The sequence below is a fragment of the Colobus angolensis genome, unplaced genomic scaffold (assembly GCF_000951035.1).
Source record: "Colobus angolensis palliatus isolate OR3802 unplaced genomic scaffold, Cang.pa_1.0 Scaffold14, whole genome shotgun sequence".
Lineage (NCBI taxonomy): Eukaryota > Metazoa > Chordata > Mammalia > Primates > Cercopithecidae > Colobus > Colobus angolensis.
The window spans coordinates 1,307,179-1,329,215 of NW_012114488.1; the positions used below are offsets into that span (position 1 = coordinate 1,307,179).

General features: G+C 41.2%; 2 protein-coding genes across 7 annotated transcripts in view; one reads left to right on the forward strand and one right to left on the reverse strand.

Moving 5' to 3' along the window:
- The window catches only part of MTUS1 (microtubule associated tumor suppressor 1), a 161,317-nt gene extending 149,855 nt beyond the window's left edge, over positions 1 to 11,462 (forward strand). For 4 of the 5 annotated variants that reach the window (XM_011934873.1, XM_011934875.1, XM_011934876.1 and 1 more), the window contains 6 exons: positions 368 to 473; positions 1,531 to 1,604; positions 1,752 to 1,847; positions 5,071 to 5,187; positions 8,238 to 8,335; positions 9,168 to 11,462. In XM_011934873.1, the coding sequence (XP_011790263.1) occupies positions 368 to 473; positions 1,531 to 1,604; positions 1,752 to 1,847; positions 5,071 to 5,187; positions 8,238 to 8,335; positions 9,168 to 9,381 (705 nt within the window). In that variant the 3' untranslated portion in view covers positions 9,382 to 11,462. The remainder of the gene's footprint in view (positions 1 to 367; positions 474 to 1,530; positions 1,605 to 1,751; positions 1,848 to 5,070; positions 5,188 to 8,237; positions 8,336 to 9,167) is intronic. The other variant, XM_011934874.1, reaches the window with a different exon arrangement.
- A 687-nt stretch (positions 11,463 to 12,149) lies between these two features.
- The window catches only part of PDGFRL (platelet-derived growth factor receptor-like), a 70,142-nt gene continuing 60,254 nt past the window's right edge, over positions 12,150 to 22,037 (reverse strand). For both annotated transcript variants that reach the window (XM_011934871.1, XM_011934872.1), the window contains exons 6-7: positions 21,111 to 21,250; positions 12,150 to 12,667 (exon numbers count right to left, since the gene is read on the reverse strand). In XM_011934871.1, the coding sequence (XP_011790261.1) occupies positions 12,479 to 12,667; positions 21,111 to 21,250 (329 nt within the window). In that variant the 3' untranslated portion in view covers positions 12,150 to 12,478. The remainder of the gene's footprint in view (positions 12,668 to 21,110; positions 21,251 to 22,037) is intronic.

The following is a 22,037-nucleotide window of genomic DNA, read 5'->3' on the forward strand; positions in this document are numbered from 1 at the left end:
CACTCTGGAGAGCCTCTATGTTTGCGTTCCTGAGGGTAGGGAAAGAGACAGAGGAGAGTTGAGTGGTGAACCCCAGTTGGGTTGCTCTTTATGCGTTCTTTGTGTGTGTCTAGAGACAGAGTCTTGTGACATTGCCCAGGCTGGACTTGAACTTCTGGGCTCAAGTGATCCTGCACCTCTGCCTCCCGAGTGCTGAGGCTACAAGTGTGAACCACTGCCCCGGCCTTTGTACGTGTTGGGGGAGCCTTTAAACTAGAGCCCAAGCTTACCTGTGAAGCTTTGAAGTCTCTTAATGTGGTCGCTTTGCTTATTCCACTTAGGACATTTGGTTTTACTGTTAAACCACGGTTTTGTTTGTTTCTTATAGTTTGACAACTTAAATGCTGCTCATGAAACCTCTAAGTTGGAAATTGAAGCTAGCCACTCAGAGAAAGTTGAATTGCTCAAGAAGGCCTATGAAGCCTCCCTTTCAGGCAAGGATGCTTTTTTTCCTCTTTAAACAGAATAAAATCTGAAGGAACCACGTGATATGTTTTAAGATGGAAATGATTCTTAACTTTCTGCTTCAGCAAATGCTCTGTGATGTTCAGGGTGGGGGTGTTCTTAGTTCCTTTTCGCATTGTTCATTGTTAACAGATGCCTTTTCCCACTAAGGATGCAAATAATAGTTACAAATGCCAGTCTTGTGTTAAATAGAATGGGCTTCGGAAGATTGTAAAGGCCATTTGGGGGATGGTGGTTGCTGGCTTAGGTTCCTGGGAAGTTGAAAGTAAAAGTTTCTATCTTGTAATCCACAGTAAAGGATGCACCCCAAGTGCTCCCGCACAGCAGCGGAGCTGTGGGATGTCAATGTCACTTACTGAATAGAAAAAGAGTCTTTTCTATTTTTCATCTTTCATCAGTGGAAGGGTGTAAGCCACTGCTTTCAGAACAGAATCGGCAGTGTCGCTCAGTCTTTCTACTAAACCAGTTGCACCTTACAAGGCAGCGTGGACGTGTGCTGGGAACCGGCTGTGTGACCTCAGCAAGAACTCTCTCACCAGAGAAATAAGAGTTGCCCAGAGTCAGGCAGAGATGATAATGTGTAAAAGTGACTGGCTCCGGGCACACTTTTAGAAACATTGTTTTTCTTCCTTCCTGCTAGAAATGAGTGTAATTATAGACTTACGTTTAGGTCATGAAGAGGAAATTCAAAAGAGCACAGGGTTTCCAGACCAGGAGTCTCGAGTGGCATTTATGAGAGCCTGCCCTGAAATGGCACTCAGTGTTTTCCTAAGGTTGCATGGCCTCTGTGGGCCTTGGTGGGCCTCAGTGGGCCTCAGTGCTCTCAGTCATAAAATGGGAATGTCTACCCACCTCTCAAGGCTATTTTGAGAACAGATGGCCAGTTTACATAAAAGCATACCGTAGATGTGAAGTAACATCATATGGCTTCCTTGTCAACCCCTGCATCTATATGCTTTCACTGTTGTAGAGTACATTGATCTTATAGAATGTTACTGTCTCAAAAATATCTTGTTATTTTCCCAGAAATTAAGAAAGGCCATGAAATAGAAAAGAAATCACTTGAAGATTTACTTTCTGAGAAGCAGGAATCGCTAGAGGTGGGTGAATGCCAATATCCCAGCATCCCCCACAAAAAAATGATCATTTTTGATTTTGTTTGGTTTTAATGTTTCTGTGTACGTATGCTGAGTTTCTGGGGTCTTCTTGTTAACTTACGTTCCACATTTCATTGTTTTGTGTTTTAGAAGCAAATCAGTGATCTGAAGAGTGAAAATGATGCTTTAAATGAAAAACTGAAATCAGAAGAACAGAAAAGAATAGCAAGAGAGAAAGCAAATTTAGTAAGTTGTGTGTGCTCCTTTATCAGGATGGAATTTTTCTTCTTAATTGCCTTTTAGAGTCATTTAAGTACTCAGCAGCCAGAGAAATAACACAGGTTTGGAATCCTTTTCATGTCTGGCAATGTGCTTTCTAAGGTGTGTAAAAGAGCTTCTGTGCTTCCTGGTGTCTTGTTTTACCTAAAGTCTGACATACAGATGAGGTCCAGGATGTTTCTGGTGGTCTAAGCTAATACCTGCAGAAAAGGAAGGAAACTGCCAATTAGGATTAGGGTTTTATGTCAACACTTTATTTTTTTAAAAAAAATCACTGTATTGAGATACAATTTACAAACTACAAAGTTCACTCTTTTTTTTTTTTTTTTTTTTTGAGATGGAGTCTCACTCTGTCACCCAAGCTGGAGTGCAGTGGCACAATCTTGGCTCACTGCAACCTCCGACTGCCTAGTTCAAGCGATTCTCCTGCCTCACCCTCCCGAGTAACTGGGATTACAAGCACACGTCACCATGCCCAGCTAATTTTTGTATTTTTAGTAGAAACAGGGTTTCACCACATTGGCCAGGAAAAGTTCACTCTTTTAAAATGTAAAATTCAGTGGCTTTTAGCATATTCATAAAGTTGTCCATCGGTCACCGGTACTTCATTCTAGAACATTTTTATCACCCCCAAAAGGAACCCTGGACCTATTAGCAGTCACTCCCCATTTCCTTCAAATTCCCCAGCACCAGGCTATCCCCAGTCTACTTTCTATCTCTACAGATTTACTAATTCTAAGGAATTAATACAAAAGGTTGATTGTACAACATGTGGTCCTTTAAGACTGGCATTTTTTACTTAGTATAAAGTTTCCAAGGTTCATCCGTGGTTTAGCCTATCTCAGTATTTCATTTCTTTTTATGGATGAATAATATTTCATCATATGGATAAATGTCACTTCTGAAAAGTACAAATCTCTTGGAAGCTGAAATTTCTGTTGGCACATTTGTCCTTTCTCCCCTGCCTTCCTCCAACCTTTTTTTGTCTTTTTGAAAAAAAATTTTTTTCCTGGCTGCTTCTGCCTTTAGTACCACCATTTTCATTCCATGTTTATGCTCTGGGACTGCTGAAGCAAGCTTTTCTCCACTTAAATCTCTGGCCAGCTCTGAAAGTGCCTATGTGGATCTCTCAGTGAGACCTTCTGCTAATAATCTCATTGGGAGACCCTCTAGCTATTTGATAATATTAGATGAGCTTATATTCAAAGAAACTTCAAAGCTGTTTATTCTAGAAGATTCTTAGGAAGAGTCAGTGATTTCAGACGAAATCTAGGCTTATATATATGCAGGGACATGCAGGGTGTAAACCTTACTGATGGCTCAGGAAACAGGTTTGAAAGAGCCTCCGGTACACAAAGGGGATTCTTCTACTGCAGCTCCTTTTGAAAAGCTAAGGCAGAGTCAGACTGAGGAACACAGAACCATCCAACTGCTTCTGCCACGTAAGCATGCTGAGGCTGCGGAAAAGGAGAGTGTGTCTGACTGTAGTCCAGGAGAAAGGGACGGGCTGGCAGACGAGAAAATGCAGAGGGTACAAGTCTTGTAAATGCTCTAATTTTAAAACTGACGGTAAGTTATGCCTTTCCTCTCTAACAAAAATGAGGTAGGATTCACTATTTTCAAGGTTTAAAATCCTATGTACAAGGATAACACTGTATAAAATGTATGAAATTTTAAAATTGATACTTGGTATTTGTATGTATTTACGGGGTACATGTGATGTGCTGAGACAATCATAGACTGTGTAATGCCCAAGTCAGGGTGTTCAGGGTATCCGTCATCTGTGTCATTTCTTTGTTTGGAACATTTCCTATCTTCTCTTGTAGCTATTTTGAAATACATAATATATTAACTATAGTCACCCTGCTGTGTTATTGAACACAGAACCTATTCCTCTATCTAACTGTATGTTTGTATGCATTAACCAGCCTCTCCTCATCCCACCCCCACACCTACACACGCATACCTCTCCCAGCCTCAGGGAACTATCTAAAGAACCTACAGGTCAAGATCTGAGTATTAGTCCCTGCCCTGACCCTTTCCAGCTCTGGAAGCTTTCCTGATCTTTCCTGAGTAGGTCGCTTAACCCATGCAACATGTTTCCCTTTCTGTGTGAAGTAAGGGGTTTGGACTAAGTAATCCCCGAAGGCCCCTTCCTGGATTCCCCCTAAGGATTTGTCCAGAGCAGAAACCACTGCCCCGGCAGATGAGCCTGATGATCCACACCACTGACTCCTACCTAAGACGTTCCTTCATTAAACATATCTGATCAGTGGACCTTAGCTGTTCTTCTGTAGCATACCTTTTGGATGGTTTAGTTGAATTTCCATGAATAAAGCAAGGAGTGGGTGGGCGGTGGTGAGGAATCCACATTAATGGTGTGCTCTCAAAGGACGCCTCCCCTGTTGTAGCGTTTATTTTGGAGAGTTTTGTGTTTTTGAGATAGGGTCTTGTTCTGCCGCCAGGCTGGAATGCAGTGGTGCATTCACAGTTCACTGCAGCCTTGACCTCCCGGCTCGGTTGATCCTCCTGCCTCAGCCTCCTGAGTAGCTGAGACTGTAGGCGCATGCCACTATGCCTGGCAAACTTTTGTAATTTTTGGAGAGAAATTTTAGTAGGCTGTGTACTCCATGCCATGTAGGTACTGGGGTGTCGCAATATAAAATGATAGTATTGTGTCTGCCCTTGAAGTATCGCCTGGTCAGCGTAGCTCCATCATAACAAAAATCCATAGACTCAGGATGTCGTTATCTCTGTTGCTTTCCAGAGAGTGGTATAACGCACTGCTTTTTCTTTCCTAATCAGTTTGTTTGGTAGGAGAGAACGGTTGTTCCCTTTTCTCCTGGCAAATGCCAGTAACTGTCTTACAGATAGCCTCATCGCCAGCCAAGATTCTGTTTTGTATGTAAGCAATAGTTTTTCTCTTGATTACAATAACATGTTTGATGCAACTCACGTTTTTGCGTATTAACCTACTGATAAATGAGTGAAATATTTGTTTTCAGTATTAGGACCAGTCTTTGACTTAAGGTGCTCTTCTTTCTCACCTCTTTCTTTGAAATTCCTCTAAGATGATGAACATCTATCTCTTACTGCTTGTCTAATGTCTAAATCTAATCAAAGATTCTTTAAGAATTTGAACTATGTGAGTGTGTGGAATAAGAGCAGTATCTTGCTGTGTCCTTTTCAGAAAAATCCTCAGATCATGTATCTGGAACAGGAGTTAGAAAGCCTGAAAGCTGTGTTAGAGATCAAGAATGAGAAACTACATCAACAGGACGTCAAGTTAATGAAAATGGAGAAACTGGTATGTTTCCTTCAGAATGAATGAGGATCTTACAAATAGGGTAATATCTGTGAAATTGAGCCCTGCATTTTAGAACTATGGAGTTAACTGCTCCTGAAGATATTTAGAAATTATACGAAAGATAAAGTTTACATTTTCTTTGCCAAGTTTATTCAATATTTATTCATGGCTGCCTCCTAGAATGTTTTCTTTTCCAAGGAACATGTAAAACAGCACCCAGTCCTTGGAAAAACTACAACAAATCAGGCTTACATTTCAGTGGTATGTTGAATCTTCACCTGCATAAGAAAAGTGTTTAAATATCTATGTAAAATCAGTACTTTAATATACCACCCACCCTGGACAGGTTTCTTAGGCCCAAAGCAGTTGGATATGTTTAATAGAAATCAATCCCAGTGAAGCAATACGATCAAAATTCTTCATCTTGCTTCTTGTGAATTAGCATGTGATAAAAGAATTATGGGCTGGGCACAGTGGCTCATTCCCGTAATCCCGCAGTTTAGGAAGGTTGAGGCGGGCCGGTCACTTGAGGTCAGGAGTTCGAGACCAGCCTGGCCAACATGGTGCAACCCTGTCTCTACTAAAAATATAAAATTAGCAGGGTGTGGTGGTGGGTGCCTGTAATCCCAGCTGCTGGGGAGGTGGCGGTTGCACTGAGGTGAGATGGCGCCACTGCATTCCAGCCTGGGTAACATAGCAAGAGAGTCTTAAAAAAAAAATTGTACTATAATAAGATTAATCCATTTGAACAAGTAGCAAGTGTTACCAAAACTATGAATAACATTCAGTTTACAGTCTCTAGGACAAAGAATGATGTTAGCATATGAGGAGTCTACCCAGAACCATGTGTGCGCGTGGCATGTTCAGTGTTCGGCATCAGTCTTGGTCCGGCCCTGAAACGGAGCTGCTGCCAGCCAGGACTCTAACCAAGCTGGCAGAGCTTGGCAAGGCAGGTTAAGTCATCCCAGCCCTCATGGTGCCTTGCTGTTGACCGTGCAGCTGCCGCGTGCTGCTGGCCTCTTCTCCCCACATGAGTGACTCAGGCTTCAAGTGCCTCATTCAAACCCAAACCAGCCCTGGACAGTAGAGGGCACGGGGAACCTCTCTACTGTTTGGTTTGTGTTGGTTTGGGGTTTGGTTTTCTCCTGGAGACTATGATTTCTGTTGAGGGAGGTAACAGCCAAGCCCCTGTGTGGATATACAAGCACTTTGAATTACCAGGAAATTTTTGTAAAGGAAGAAAGGAACTCATGGTTGTTAATGGACCCAACCTAGTATACATACCAGTTCCTGCCAAAGGTCGTCCTGTTCCAGCGAGTCTGGTATCTTCTAAACGGTAGTCAGAGGTGACTCAGATAATCCTGTTAATAGTCACTCCATATGCCACTCATGCATCAAAACTTTCAAAAAATCATGTGCAATAGAACAGACTATGCTGTAAACTTAACGACACATTTAATTTGTGTTGATCTAGTACTTGTTTCTTGCCATGCCCCAGAGGTATCCTGATAATATCTGTCAGCCTTGCATTGTGTTATGTGTGGAAGAATGGGTTGACACAATGACAGGGAAACCCACCGTTCCCTTCATATTTGTAAATGACAGGCCTCTGATGAAATTGAGAGAAGCACAGGAAGTTTTCTAAGATGACTTTCCCATGAAACTAGCACTGCCCATAATCAGCTCTGTGACATGATCAGGACTAGTTTCCCTAGGATGAGATAATAAAGGACAATAACTCCCAGTCTCGAATTCCAGGGTTTTTCCCACATTGTTTTTATCTGAGATTCCTTCATAATTACTCAGTGTTTAGGCTCATTTTCTGGAAAGTTATTTCACCTGAACGGCTTGTGGTGCGCTGCTTCTGGATAATAGGATGTCTTAAGAACAACCGGGCTCCAAACTAAGCCCCATACTCAAAGTGCATTAGTCCTGCTACAAGAACAAGGGGCTTAGACTTAATTCTGAGGGACCTATAATATCGCCTCTTCTTAAAACCTTACCTTTAGAAAGTGAGTGGGGGATGGAGGCAGGTCTTCATCATGTTAAGTGATTAAATGTCCGCAGGCATCTTATCCTTTCATCTCTCAGCTGATCAATCTGTTTGCCTTGAAAGTTCAGCCTGCACAGGCCAGCAGGAGAACAGACCTATTTTCAGCTGACCTGAGGAGACTCATAGAGTGTTACTTCTTTGATGGGATGCTCTAAGAGCTCTGTCCAATTACAGCTTTGTGTGGCCGCTCGGAGACAAATGCTGAAGAATTACGATGAAACTGAGTTCAAGTCCATAGTGAACATTGCCAGGGACTGCGAATTGTTGGCCTATGGGTTTTCATCAGACATGGGAATCTTTCTTTTTTTCTTTCTTTCTGCAAAATTCACTTCATAAGAAGATATATAAGCTTTGATAAGTGTGGGCAGTGTGGCTGCAGGGTTTATTTCACATTGAAACAGAAAGAGGCACCAATTCTTAGAGAATGCCAAAACAATGTGGCCTAGAACAAATCTGTTCGCCACTTGTATCAGTATTGAAGTGGCCTGGCACACATGTTTTAAAAAGACCCAGCTGCTCTGTTTTGCTGTTTGAAAATCTTTGGCCGGGCGCGGTGGCTCAAGCCTGTAATCCCAGCACTTTGGGAGGCCGAGACGGGCGGATCACGAGGTCAGGAGATCGAGACCATCCTGGCTAACACGGTGAAACCCCGTCTCTACTAAAAAATACAAAAAAAAACTAGCCGGGCGAGGTGGCGGGCGCCTGTAGTCCCAGCTACTCGGGAGGCTGAGGCAGGAGAATGGCGGGAACCCGGGAGGTGGAGCTTGCAGTGAGCTGAGATCTGGCCACTGCACTCCAGCCTGGGCAACAGAGCAAGACTCCGTCTCAAAAAAAAAAAAAAAAAAACTTTTTCGGTATGTTAGTGTAGAAATATTTTAATACGGTGTTGCATTTTCCTTAATTAAATCTCCAAAGTGTGCTTATGTCATGAGGTGCCTTAAGAAATGAGGTGTGTGTTTAATATTGTATAAATGTGGGAATTCTTGTGTATGCCAAGGTGGACAACAACACAGCACTGGTTGACAAACTGAAGCGATTCCAGCAGGAGAATGAAGAATTAAAAGCTCGGATGGACAAGCACATGGAAATTTCAAGGTAAAAGTAAACAATGCCGTTTCTCCTGAGCTCCCCCCTCCCTTGCACATCCAGTGTGCTTTCTGGACACGCTCTACCCCTGCACCTCCTGGAAATATGATGAAAGCAGATGCTTGAAGGGGCATTGATTTCTCTCTGGAAAATATGATGGTAATAGTTCATGCTTTCACCAAAGTGACCTGGACTATACACTGAGACCCAGGCCAGCAAGCCTGCTCCCACGGCCTCTGGCTGCCTCTGAGAATGCTTTCAGACAAAGAGCAATACAAAACCAAATAGAAAACAGCCCCCAGCATAAGACAGTCATAAAACATGTTGAATATTTGCAAAAGTGGCACTCAGCCTACTATGAAATTGCCCAAAAAGTAGAGTTATTATATTTTTTTGAGATGAGGTCTCACTCTGTTGCCCAGGCTGCAGTACAGTGGTGGGAACTTAGCTTCCTGCAGCCTCCGCCTCCTGGGCTCAAGCAATCCTCCCACTTCAGCCTCCTGAGTAGTTGGGACTACGGGCACATGTCACCATGCTTGGCTAATTTTGGTATTTTTAATAGAGACAGAGTGTTGCCATGTTGCCCAAGTTGGTCTCGAACTCCTGGCCTCAAGTTATCCACCCACCTTGGCCTCCCAAGGTGCCGGGATCACAGGCATGAGCCACAAAGTCCAGCCTATATTTGTGTTTCTTAGCCAGCCAAATACCTGTGACCTTGTACAGGATTCTGTTTTATCCCAAAGGAATAATTTTGGACTTCAAAATTTCAAATGCTAAGAAAAGTTTTTCAAGTTATTTTTTTACATAGATGTACATGGTTTCTGGCTTTTTTTTCTCCAAGGCAACTTTCCACGGAGCAGGCTGTTCTGCAAGAATCTCTAGAGAAGGAGTCAAAAGTCAACAAGCGACTCTCCATGGAAAATGAGGAGCTTCTGTGGAAGCTGCACAATGGGGACCTGTGTAGCCCCAAGAGATCCCCCACGTCCTCTGCCATCCCTTTCCAGTCACCAAGGAATTCGGGCTCTTTCCCCAGCCCCAGCATTTCACCCAGATGATGCCTCCCCAAAGTCCACAGACTCTCTGAAAGCATTGTGATACAGGTCTGCAGGACTGACCCCAATGAGGAACGCGGGCACAGAGGTATATCAGCACACGTGTGATCACCGTAGGGTAACTGGAGCGTCACTGCCGCCGGAATCAGCAGCTTCTGAGACTGGAACTCTGGAGGAAGACTTTTGCCTCCACCCAAAAGATTCCTCCAAAAAAAGATTTCGGCATCGACACGGACGTTGTTGCACAAAGCACTTAAAGAACGAGAGCGTCTTGTTCATTGCCTTTTTCACCTACGCATAGGGGGAAAAACTCTCAGGGGCCTATTAAGATAAAGATTTATAACCTTTGTAATGTTCTTCACCACAGACACCTTCTTTTGAGTTTTTAGTCTGACTGTGGGGCTGGGGGGGTGTGAATGAAATGGATGTCACAGAGTGTCATGTGTCTGATGCAGCCTCCTTTGCTGTGTATTAAATGTCAAAATCTGAATATATCTGGATATGTACTAATCAAATAATCAGCATATACATTTCAGCCAAAGCCATAGAAGAAAAAGCAATAGTTGCTTGAATTATGATCATCTACCACCAACTCTGCTCAGCCCTGTAACAGGGTAGGGAGAGGGTGTAACAGGAAAAGCTTTGACTTGTCCCTGTCTATACATTCTCTGTATCTTTTGGGGGTAACTTCTTGGCAATTTTTCAGTGTTCAGCCATGTCAGTTGAAACTAGATTTTTCTGTAGATTTTTTACTTACCCATGTGAGCCTAAAAAACACTATCCTGTTACTCATTTTCTCAGGCTGTGTGTAAATGTAGAATCCTAATTTTTCTATTAAAAAAAAACTGTAAAAAGAAAAAGGGCAGTACCAATGGGTTTTTCCGCCTTATTTTTACCTTGATCTATCCTTGCAGATTTAACTTGTCTTCTTCTCTCCCATTATTTTCATTTTCCTTTTACCTTTCTCCACCATCCAGAGCCACAAAAGCAAACCTTCTACCTCCTACGTACATTTCTCTGGGATAAGGATAAAGGAATATGATTTTCCAGAGCCCCAGAGCCAGCTCATCTTCCAGGTGCTGAAACCACTTTCCAAATAAACTAAAGCCTGGATTTGATACCATAGATTTTGGGAAATCTTAGAATAAAGAATGAGAAAAAGGAAGTCATTGGGCTAGTATAATTAAGAAAGGTAGGATTCTGTGCTTACCAATGATGCAGTATTTGATAGGAGAAAACAGTCTGGGAGGATCACGCTCATTTTTCAGGTACCCTTTGAGGAGTCCCTCTGTCTTTAGTAGCACAATGGCCCGCTGACAAGTGGAAAATGTGGCTTGTCCAACTCTCCTCCAAGTTGCATTTCAGTTTCTTTCCAAAACTTATTACCTCCCCTAATTGTGAGACTTTGGAAAAGGTGGAAGGAAGAACTGTTGCTTTATCTCCCACTCCCTGCATGTGTCAACATTGTGATGTCAGTATTTACTAATCAACCTTCAGTGGCTGTACAAATAACCGCTGTAGGAAGAAGAGATCCAGGATACTAGCGGTGGATATTTGGGTCATTTACTTGTACACTACATAGCAAGTTGATACTCATGTTGCATGTTCTTTTAAATTAGTGACTGTGTCTTAAGTCTTTAACTTCCAATAGTTTATCATGTATGTAACCTTCCATGTTTGCTTCTGATAAAAGGAAATGTAGAGTCACTGCCACTTCCTGGGATATTTCTGCTCACGCTTCCAAGTTCTCAGTGACATGAGCCAAAGTTGGGTTTGCCATTCATCCCCTACACATGGTCAATCTTGTGTTGTTCCCTGCCATCCTCCGTATTATGTGACTGGGAAATAAATCTCGTAGCAGTTAATACAAAACATCTTCCGAGGATGGTAGAGAACAGGAGAGAAGATAGGAAACAAAATAGAGAACTTTTAAGATTTTGTTAAAACCAAATGTTTCATGTAGAATGCAAAATGTGGGCACGTCAACAATATGGATGTGTAGACAACTGTAGTTGTGCTCAGTTTGTAGTGATGGAAAGTGTATTTTACTTTGATCAAATAAATAATGCTGGAATACTCAAGAATTGCATCCTCTGACCTACTTCATTCTTCAAATTCTTCAGTTTTACATTCTTCAGATTTATAGCCCTTTGACAGCACAGTAAAGATCGTATCTCCTCTTAGTTTATTTCCCAGGAATTTCCACCGCAACCACATAATTGGTCATGGGTTGAAACTTGGCTCACTGAGCTAGAGTTAGGGCTAAGCTCTTCTTTTCTAAATTCAAAGCTATCTGTGTGTGTTTGAGAAATAAATTTTGGCTGATTTTAACAGTTTCTGCTATGTAAGAAAATTGGACAAACTTGGTAAATATTTTTGAATATGGTAAAAGTCTAAAAGTTGAATGTTCTCAATCTATGCATCTATTTCATATTGAAAGCTAAACTTCTAAAAACATGCTGTACTTATTGAATAGGCTAATCTAGAATTAGTACCTTTGAGTGCAGCAGTTTAAAAAGATGAAGCATACATGATTTTTTCCAATACCTTCATAAATTAACTCACATTTGCTTTAAAGTTGCTACTAAGACAAAATGACATTTCTAAGCATTTGAATCTGGAGTTGTGGCTTGTGGATAAGTAGTTGAACTGTATCTAGAACATTTTAAAATTCTAATATATTGTGGTGGTGATAAAAAGAGAATACTTGGTACTGACCCACGTATCACCACCACCAAGTCTTTTTGGATATACTTTAAGCCAACTTAACAAACACTTATCCCACTTTGTATTCTTTATAAAAACTTGCTCATTTAATAGAAATGATTATATAAAATTGTTTACACACGTATAAAAACTAGGAACACGTATGTAGGTAAGCAGTCAAAATACATGCTTTCTGTCAGAAAAGTTAACACTTCTGTGAATAGACTGGATGACTTCCTTTTAGTTTGGATGTCTGGGTCGGACTCACAAGATGCGGGGGTTGGCGTTTGGTGCTTGACATTAGCCTCTGGCAAAGCACTAATAAAAAGAACCCCAAAGCTGACTGTGTACACAAATGGGCTTTCTATAAGTTCATTACACTTCCTTTTCCAAGTCAGGAAAACTCAACAGTGGTAGCTACTGTGGTCTGTCCTTGAAGATTCTGAGCAGTGCAAATGTAATATCCTGCATCAATGGTCTCAAAGTCTTCCACTGTAATGACGCTCTGGGAGAGTCTCGTGGTGTGTCCCAATCCTCTGTGGATCAGCCTCCAAGTGTCTTGGATCATCACAGGCCTTTCATCCTGTTTAACGACACCCACACAGACTGAAGCACGAGGGACAAGCTGCTGTAAACAGCTCCCACTCACCCACCACTGTTGAGTGTTCCTTTCAAAGAGCAAAGCACATGCTTATAAAAGACTTTAGTATGCATAGCTCATAAACTGTGGAAGCTTCTACACTGGAATCATTTTAGGCTGCATTTTTTCCAAACAGAGCCTTGAATTTCATTACGCTGTTTGGCGCTGTCTTTCTGCCCTTTTCTTCTATAAGTTTTTACTTAATCTAAAATGTATGCTTTTAGAACTCCAAGAAAGTGGAACTGGCATTAAGCACAAGCAAGGACAAAATTTTCCACTGGCCTCGTTCTTCACATTGCCCATTTTCTTTTCCTAAGTGGTTCTTATCTACAGAATAGAAAGTCAGTAGCCTGAAAAAGCACCCACTGTATAAATGACTAGGAGCTCCCAATTGCTCAGATTTGGGAGACGGAGAACTATGATTAGGTCAATGTGCCTTAGGACTCCAGTGTGAGAAAAATTGTACCAAGGATGGGTAAGATAATGTACTAGATGACATGACCCCTATTTCTAGAAAGTGAGATGGTCACTTTTGAGACATTCAGCCAACTCCGGTGATAAGAACATAGTATTACTCAGTGAATACCTTTTCTCATAAAATACCAAATAGCAATGTAGGAGCGGGGGGGAAAAAAAACAAACCAGAAAAAACACCTCTATTGAAAACCATCTACGTCCTGTAAGTATGACCAACACTTTTGATAATCAAGTACCTGGTACCAGGAGGCTGGAAAACACCATTCCCAGGGACAGTTATTTTCTACCAATCACAGCCCATAGGCCAGAAGGATGTCAGCTACTGAATGTGTCTTGTGGAGGCCAAATCTCTTCTGGCAACAAAGGGATTATTCCATGCTGGTAGCAGACCTGTTATTTTAGCAAGCAAAACATGCACAAGGGCTAAATATGCTGCAATTGCTTTTATGAGAAGACTACAAAAAAATCACCGCCCGCACAACACCACCTTGGCAGCATCGACTACTGCGCTCACCACGTGGAGGACGGCTGACAACAGCAGCCCACCAGCACAACAGCTACAAAGAACAACCCACCAAAGAAAAAAAAAACAGCAGAAAAAAGAAGCAGCAAGAACACCCCGAGCAGCCGCAGCACCCACCAGCACTGACGACGGCCCAAAAAAGGCCCTGAAAAAGAACAACAAAAAAAACGGCCAACAAAAAAAACGGAAAAAAAACAAAAGGAAAAAGAAAACTCCAACCGAAACTTCCAAAAAATTTGAACAAAAAAAAAAGTTTCCTGGACAGAACTCAGGTGAGGGACTGAAGCAGTAGTGCAGACATAGCACAGAAACTGTGGCAGGTAGCAGGTGTGGAACGTGAAAGCCCTATTTGCTTTCCTAGCCGGGAGGCTGGTAGCCTGGGGCAGGTTCTCAACCCTGCTCATCCACTGCCTAGAAACAAACTCTGTGCTGTTGGCTGAGACAGAGGGAGTGAGACCAGCCCTTTGGGCTACATGGGAGCTGGGTGAGGCCTGTAACTGCTGGCTTTGTCCCACTTCCCTGGCGACCTCCACAACACAGCAGAGCAGCCCTAATCCCCTGGGGAACATAAATCCATTGGCCTGAGAACCACACCCCCATTCCCAACAGCAGCTATATAGCAAGACCCGCCCAAGGAGAGTGAGCTCAGACACGCCTACCCTGCCGCCACCTAATGGTCTTTTTCTACCCACCCTGGTAGCCAAAGACAATGGACATAATCTCTTGGAAGCTCTAGGGTCCCGCCCACCACCTGATCCTCCCTATACTGCTGCAGCTAATGCTCTCTTTAAAGTGCCGCCTCCTGGCAGGAGACCAACCAACACAAAACTAGTGCAATAAACAAAACTACAACTGAGGACCCTCAGAGAGTTCATCCATTTCACTCCCCTGCCACCTCCATCAGAGCAGGTGCTGGTATCCATGGCTGAGAGACCTGAGACATCACAGGACTCTGTGCAGGCACTACCCAGTACCAGCCCAGAGCCCAGTAACTCTGCTGGGTGACTAGATACAGAAGAGAAATAACAATCACTGCAGTTTGGCTCACAGGAAGCCACACACATAGGGCAACGGGGAGAGCACTACATCAAGAGCACCCCATGGACAGCAGCCCTTGAGCTCCAGATCTTCCCTCTACCATAGTCTACCAAATGAGAAGGAACCAGTAAAACAATTCTGGTAATATTTCAAAACAAGTTTCTTTAACACCCCAGAAGATCATACTAGCTCACCAGCGATTGATCCAAACCAAAAAGAAATCCCTGAATTGCCAGAAAAAGAATTCAGAAGGTCAGTTACTAAGCTAGTCAAGGAGGCATCAGAGAAAGGTGAACTCCAATTTAATTAAATCAAAAAAGACACAGGGTATGAAGGGAAAAAATCTTCAGTGAAATAGATAGCAAAAACAGAAATTTCTGGAAATGAAGGACACACTTAGAGAAATGCAAAATACGCTGGAAAGTCTCAGCAATAGAAGTGAACAAGCAGAAGAAAGAATTTCAGAACTCGAACATCAGATTTTTGAATTAACCCAATCAAACAAAGACAAAGAAAAAAGAATTTAAAAGAATGAACAAAGCCTCCAAGAAGCTTGGGATTATATTAAACAACCAAACCTAAGACTAATTGGTGTTCCTGAAGAAGAGAAATCTAAAAGTTTGGAAGACATATTTGAGGGAATAAACAAAGAAAACTTCCCCAGCCTTGCTAGAGAGCTAGACATCTGAATACAAGAAGCTTAAAGAACACCTGGGAAATTCATCACAAAAAGATCATCCTAGGCACATAGTCATCAGGTTATCTAAAGTCAAGACAAAGGAAAGAATCTTAAGAGCTGTAAGGCAAAAGCACCAGGTAACCTATAAAGGAAAACATACCAGATTAACAGCAGATTCCTCAGCAGAAACCCTACAAGCTAGAAGAAATTGAGGCCCTACCTTCAGCCTCCTTAAACAAAAGAATTATCAGCCAAGAATTTTGTGTCCAGTGAAACTAAGCTTCATAAATCAAGGAGAGATACAGTCTTTTTTCAGACAAACAAATGCTGAGAGAATTCACCACTACCAACCGGGCACTATAGGAAATGCAAAAGGAGCTCTAAATATAGAAACAAATCCTTGAAATACACCAGAAGAGAACCTCCTTAAAGCATAAATCTCACAGGACCTATAAAACAAAAGCACAATAAATAAAAAGAAAAACAAAAACCAATGTATTCAGGCAACAAATAGCACAACGAATACAATAGTACCTCACATCTCAATACTAATGTTGAATGTAAATGGCCTAAATGCTCCACTTAAAAGATAGAGAATGGCACAATGGATAAGAAGTCACCAACCAAGTATCTGCTGTTTTGAAGAGACTCACCTAACAAATAGGACTCATATAAATCTATGGTAAAGGGGTGGAAAAAGGTATTCCATTAAAAGGGACACCAAGGTGAGCAGGAGTAGCTATTCTTTTTGTTTGTTTTGTCTTTTTGAGACAGAGTCTCACTCTGCTTCCCAGGCTGTAGTGCAATGGCGCAATCTCAGCTCACTGCAACCTCCGCCTCTCAGGTTCAAGCGATTCTTGTGCCTCAGCCTCCCGAGCAGCTGGGATTACAGGTGAAGGCCTGTCTTATAGAGGAGTAGCTGTTCTTATATCAGACAGAACAAACTTTAAAGAAACAGAAGTTAAAAAAGACAAAGAGGGACATTATGTAATGATAAAAGGACTTGTCCAACAGGAAAATACCACAATCATATATATATGTATATACATATACACACACATACATATATATGTGTGTATATATATACATGTATATACACACACACACACACACACACACACATATATATACGCACATAACACCAGAGCTCCCAAATTTATAAAAAAATTACTGTTAGACCTAAGAAATGAGATAGACTGCAACACAATAATAGTGGGGAACTTCAATACTCCACTGTCAGCAATAGATAGGTAATCAAGACAGAACATCAACAAAGAAACAATGGATTTAAAGTATAACCTAGAACAAATGGACTTAAGGGCTTTTCACAGAACATTCGACCCAACATCTCCAGAATATACGTCATCTATTCATCAGCACATGGAACATTCTCCAAGACACACCATATCATAAGCCACAAGTCTCAATAAATTTAAGAAAACTCAAATTATACCAAGTACTCTCTCAGACCACAGTGGAATAAAATTGGAATTCTATTCCAAAAAGAACTCTCAAAACATACAAACACATGGAAATTAAATAACCTGCTCCTCAATGATCACTGGGTCAAGAATGAAATCACAATCTAAGTTAAAAAATTATTTGAACTGAATGAAAACAGTAGCACAACCCATCAAAACCTCTGGTATATAGCAAAGGCAGTGCTAGGAGGAAAGTTCATAGCATTAAATGACTACATCAAAAAGTCTGAAAGAGCACAAATACACAATCTAAGGTCACACCTCAAGGACTGGAAAAACCACAACAAACCAAACCCAAACATAGCAGAAGAAAAGAGATAAAGATCAGAGCAGAACTGAATGAAATTCAAACAAACAAAAAATACAAAAGATAACAGAAACAAATGGTTCTTTGAAAAGATAAATAAAACTAACTAATGAAATTAACCAAGAAAATCCAAATAAGCTCAATTAGAAATGAAACAGGAGATATTACAACCAATACCACAGAAATACAAAAGGTCTTTCAAGGCTACTATGAACACCTTTGCACACTCAAGCTAGAAAACCTAGAGGAAATGGATAAATTCCTGGAATTATAAAACCCTCCTAGATAAAACCAGGAAGAAACAGAAACTGAACAGATCAATAACAAGCAGTGAGATTGAAATGGCAATTTAAAAAACTGCCAACAAAAATAAGCCCAGGACCAGATGGATTCACAAATGAATTCTATCAGACATTCAAAGAACTGGTATCAATTCTATCAACACTATTTCACAAGATAGAGAAAGAAGGAATTCTCCCTAAATCATTCTGTGAAGCCAGTATCACCCTAATACCAAAACCAGGAAAGGACATAACAAAAAAGAGAAAACTATAGACCAACATATTTGATGAATATAGAGGCAAAAATCCATAACAAAATACTACCTAACCAAATCCAACAGCATATCAAAAACATAGTCCACCATGATCAAATGGGTTTCATACTGGAGTGGTTTAACAAACACAAATCATTAATGTGATACACCACAGAGAATTAAAAACAAAAATCACACGATCATCTCAACACACATGGAAAAAGCATTTGACAAAATCCAGCATCCCTTTATGATTAAACGCTCAGCAAAATCGGCATAGAAGGGACATACCTTAAGGTAATGAAAACCATCTATACTGAATGGAGAAAAGTTGAAAGCATTTCCCCTGAGAACTGCACCAAGACAAGGATGCCCACTTTTATTTAACATAGAACTGGAAGTCCTAGCCAGAGCAGTCAGACAAGAAAAAGAAATAAAGGCATCCAAATCGATAAAGAGAAGTCAAACTGTCACTGTTTGCTGATGACATAATCATACACCTAGAAAACCCTAAAGACTCCTCCAAAAAGCTGCTAGAACTGATAAATGAATTTAGCAAAGTTTCAGGATACAAAATTAATGTAAACAAATTGGTAGCTCTGCTATCCACCAACAACGACCAAGCTTAGAATCAAATCAATAACTCAACCCCTTCTATAATAGCTGCAAAAAAAAAGAAAAAGAAAAAAAAACCTCAGGAATACACCTAACCAAGGAGGTGAAAGACTACAAACTAGGAGTCTTTGTAGGAAAACTACAAAACACTGCTGAAAGAACGCATGGATGACACAAGTGGAAACACATCACATGCTCATGGATGGGTAGAATCAATATTGTGAAAATGGCCAATATTGTGAAATGACCATACTGCCAAAAGCAATCTACAAATTCAATGCAATTCCCACCAAAATACCATCACTATTCTTCACAGAACTAGAAAAAACAATCCTAAAATTCATATGGAACCAAAAAAGAGTCCACATAGCCAAAACAAGACTAAGCGAAAAGAACAAATCTAGAGGCATCACATTACCTGACTTCAAACTACACTATAAGGCCATAGTCACCCAAACAGCATGGTACTGGTATAAAAATAGCACAAATAGACCAGTAGAACAGAATAGAGAACCCAGAAATGAACCTAAATACTTACAATTGATCTTTGACAAAGCAACAAAAACATAAAATGGGGAAAGGACACCCTATTCAACAAATGGTGCTGGGATAATTATCAAGCCAAATGTAGATGAATAAAACTGAATCCTTATCTTTCACCTTATACAAAAATCAACTCAAGATGGATCAAATACTTAAATCTAAGACCTGAAGCCATAAAAATTCTAGAAGATAACATTGGAAAAACCTTTCTAGACATTAGCTTAGGCAAAGAGTTCATGACCAAGAACCAAAAAGCAAACACAACAAAAACAAAGACAGATGGGGCTTAATTAAACTAAAAGGCCTCTGCACAGCAAAAGAAATAATCAGCAGAATAAACAGACAACTCATGGATTGGGGTAAAATTTTTGCAATCTAATACATCTGACAAAGGACTAACACCCAGAATCTACAAGGAACTCAAACAAATCAGCAAGAAAATAACAATCCCATCAAAAATTTGGCTAAGGATGTAAATAGACAATTCTCAAAAGATATACCAAAGCCCAACAAACATATGAAAAACTGCTCAACATCACTAATGATTAAGGAAATGCAAATCAAAACTACGATGTGATACCACCTTACTCCTGCAAGAATGGCCATAATTTAAAAATCAAAAAACAGCAGATGTTGGCATGGATGTGGTGAAAACAGAACACTTTTACACTGCTGGTGGGAATGTAAACTAGTACAACCACTATGGAAAACTGTGGAGATTCCTTAAAGAACTAAAAGTAGAACTACTATTTGATCCAGCAATCTCATTACTGGGTACCTACCCAGAGGAAAAGAAGTTACTATATGAAAAAGATACTTGTACACACGTTTATAGCAGTACAATTCACAAGTGCAAAAAATGGAACCAGCTCAAATGCCCATCAATCAATGAGTGGATAAAGAAAATGTACCATGGAATACTACTGTGCCATAAAAAAGAATGAAATAATGGCATTTGCAAGAACCTGGATGGAATTGGAGACCATCATTCTAATTGAAGTAACTCACAAATGGAAAACCAAATATGGTACGTCCTCACTGTTAAATGTGAGCTAAGCTATGAGGATGCAAAGACGTAAGAACGACACAATTAACTTTGGAGACTTGGGGGAAAGGGTGGGAAGGGGACTGAGAGATAAAAGCCTATACACTGGGTATAGTGTACACTGCTCAGGTGATGGATACACCAAAATCTCAGAAATCATCTAAAGAACTTATTCATGTAGCCCAACACCTACTGTTCTCAAAAACCTACTGAAATAAAAAAAATGACAAAACATATTAAAAACAAGAACACTCTGAAGGACCCCAGGAGGAGGTTAGATTCTACTTGGCCCAGAAGATGGGACTGAAGATTGAGGTGGGGGCAGGAGAAAAGACTGAGATCCTTCATTTCCCTTTCCTCCCAGTGTCCTTTTATTTTTTAAAAAACTTTTATTTAGGTTCAGGGGTATATGTGCAAGTTTGTTATAGAGATAAACTCATGTCATGAAATGAAAGATCATTTCCTCACCCAGGTATTAATATTCAGCCTAGTACCCCTTAGTTATTTTGCCTGATCCTCTCTCCCCTCCCATCCTTTACCCCCAGGTAGGCCCCAGTGTGCGTTGTTCCCTTCTTGTCCATGTATTCTCATCATTTAGCTCCCACTTATAAGTGAGAACATGCGGTATTTGTTTTTCTGTCTCTGTGTTAGTTTGCTAAGGATAATGGCCTCCAGCTCCATTCGTGTTCCTGCAAAGGACACGATCTCACTCTTTTTCATGGCTGCATAGTATTCTGTGGTGTATATGTACTACATTTTCTTTATCCAGTCTACCACTGAAGGGCATTTAGGTTGATTCCATGTCTTTGGTATTGTGAACGGCACTGCAATGAGCATTACTGTCCCTTCTTAGTTAAGGATTTTAAAAAAAAAAACCCTGATATGAAGAGGGTACACTGAGCAAATTGACTAATGATACTCAAATCTTTCATTTCCTGTCCTTAAAAAAAAACATTTTTAAATATACTGAAACATCTTCAAAGAAAACAAACAAGCCTTGGCCCCCAACAAAGTCCCACATGTTTCTTGCACTTCTTAAGCTATGGCATGTAGCACTGGGTGGGGACAAAGCTGTGAATTAAAATGGCTGGCTGAGATGCAGGTGCTGAGATGCAGGTGCTGAGATGCAGGTATGGCACTTACCTTCTGCCCTGGGAAGATCCACGTGAACTCCACCTCCACGTCGGGCTCCCCCAGGACAATGCAGAGCACACTGACATCGTCCCCACTTTTCACTTTGTTTGAAGAGGCCAAGATGGTTGTTGAGGGAGGGCCACTGGGAACTGGAAGCAAGCAGGAGACAGGGAGAGTGAGACCCTGAGCGTAACCTCAAAACCAAACCTACACATGCATTCTTTTCTATGGAGACAGATGGACTTTTCTGCCTTCTCACAACTTCCCGACCAGAGCCAGGACGGTGTGAGCCCACCACTTGGGGCTTCCTTTGAAGCCACCTTTACCTGTTGACCTTGGTGGTCTGGAATGCGATTGGCACCAGGACTCCCAAGACAGCCTCCAAACCTGTGATTAGGTGAGGAGGCTCAGAGGTCCATCAGGGGTCATGTGAAGAGAATAAAGAGGTGGGGGGGGAACAAGTCCTTAGGGAAGAAGCAGGTAGGAAGTACTGGGTGGTGGCGTTCACGGGGGTGGCAGGGAGCAGATAAGTGTGTGACTGTCTATCCGCACAAGAGGAGGAGAAAATCTAAATATACAGATGTGAAAGATGTTTGGGCACAACTGCTGGGTTTGCAGTACCTTTGACTCATCACGTTTCAGAAACAAATTTCTTCATTTATGGGGAATTCACTCAACAAGCTGTCTATTTATTTGGAAATAGTGTCTCTACACTTCCCAAAAGAAGACATTTATGCAGCCAACAGACCCATGAGAAAATGCTCATCATCACTGGCCACCAGAGAAATGCAAATCAAAACCACAATGAGATACCATCTCACACCATTTAGAATGGTGATTATTAAAAAGTCAGGAAACAACAGGTGCTGGAGAGGATGTGGAGAAACAGGAACACTTTTACACTGTTGGTGGGACTGTAAACTAGTTCAACCATTG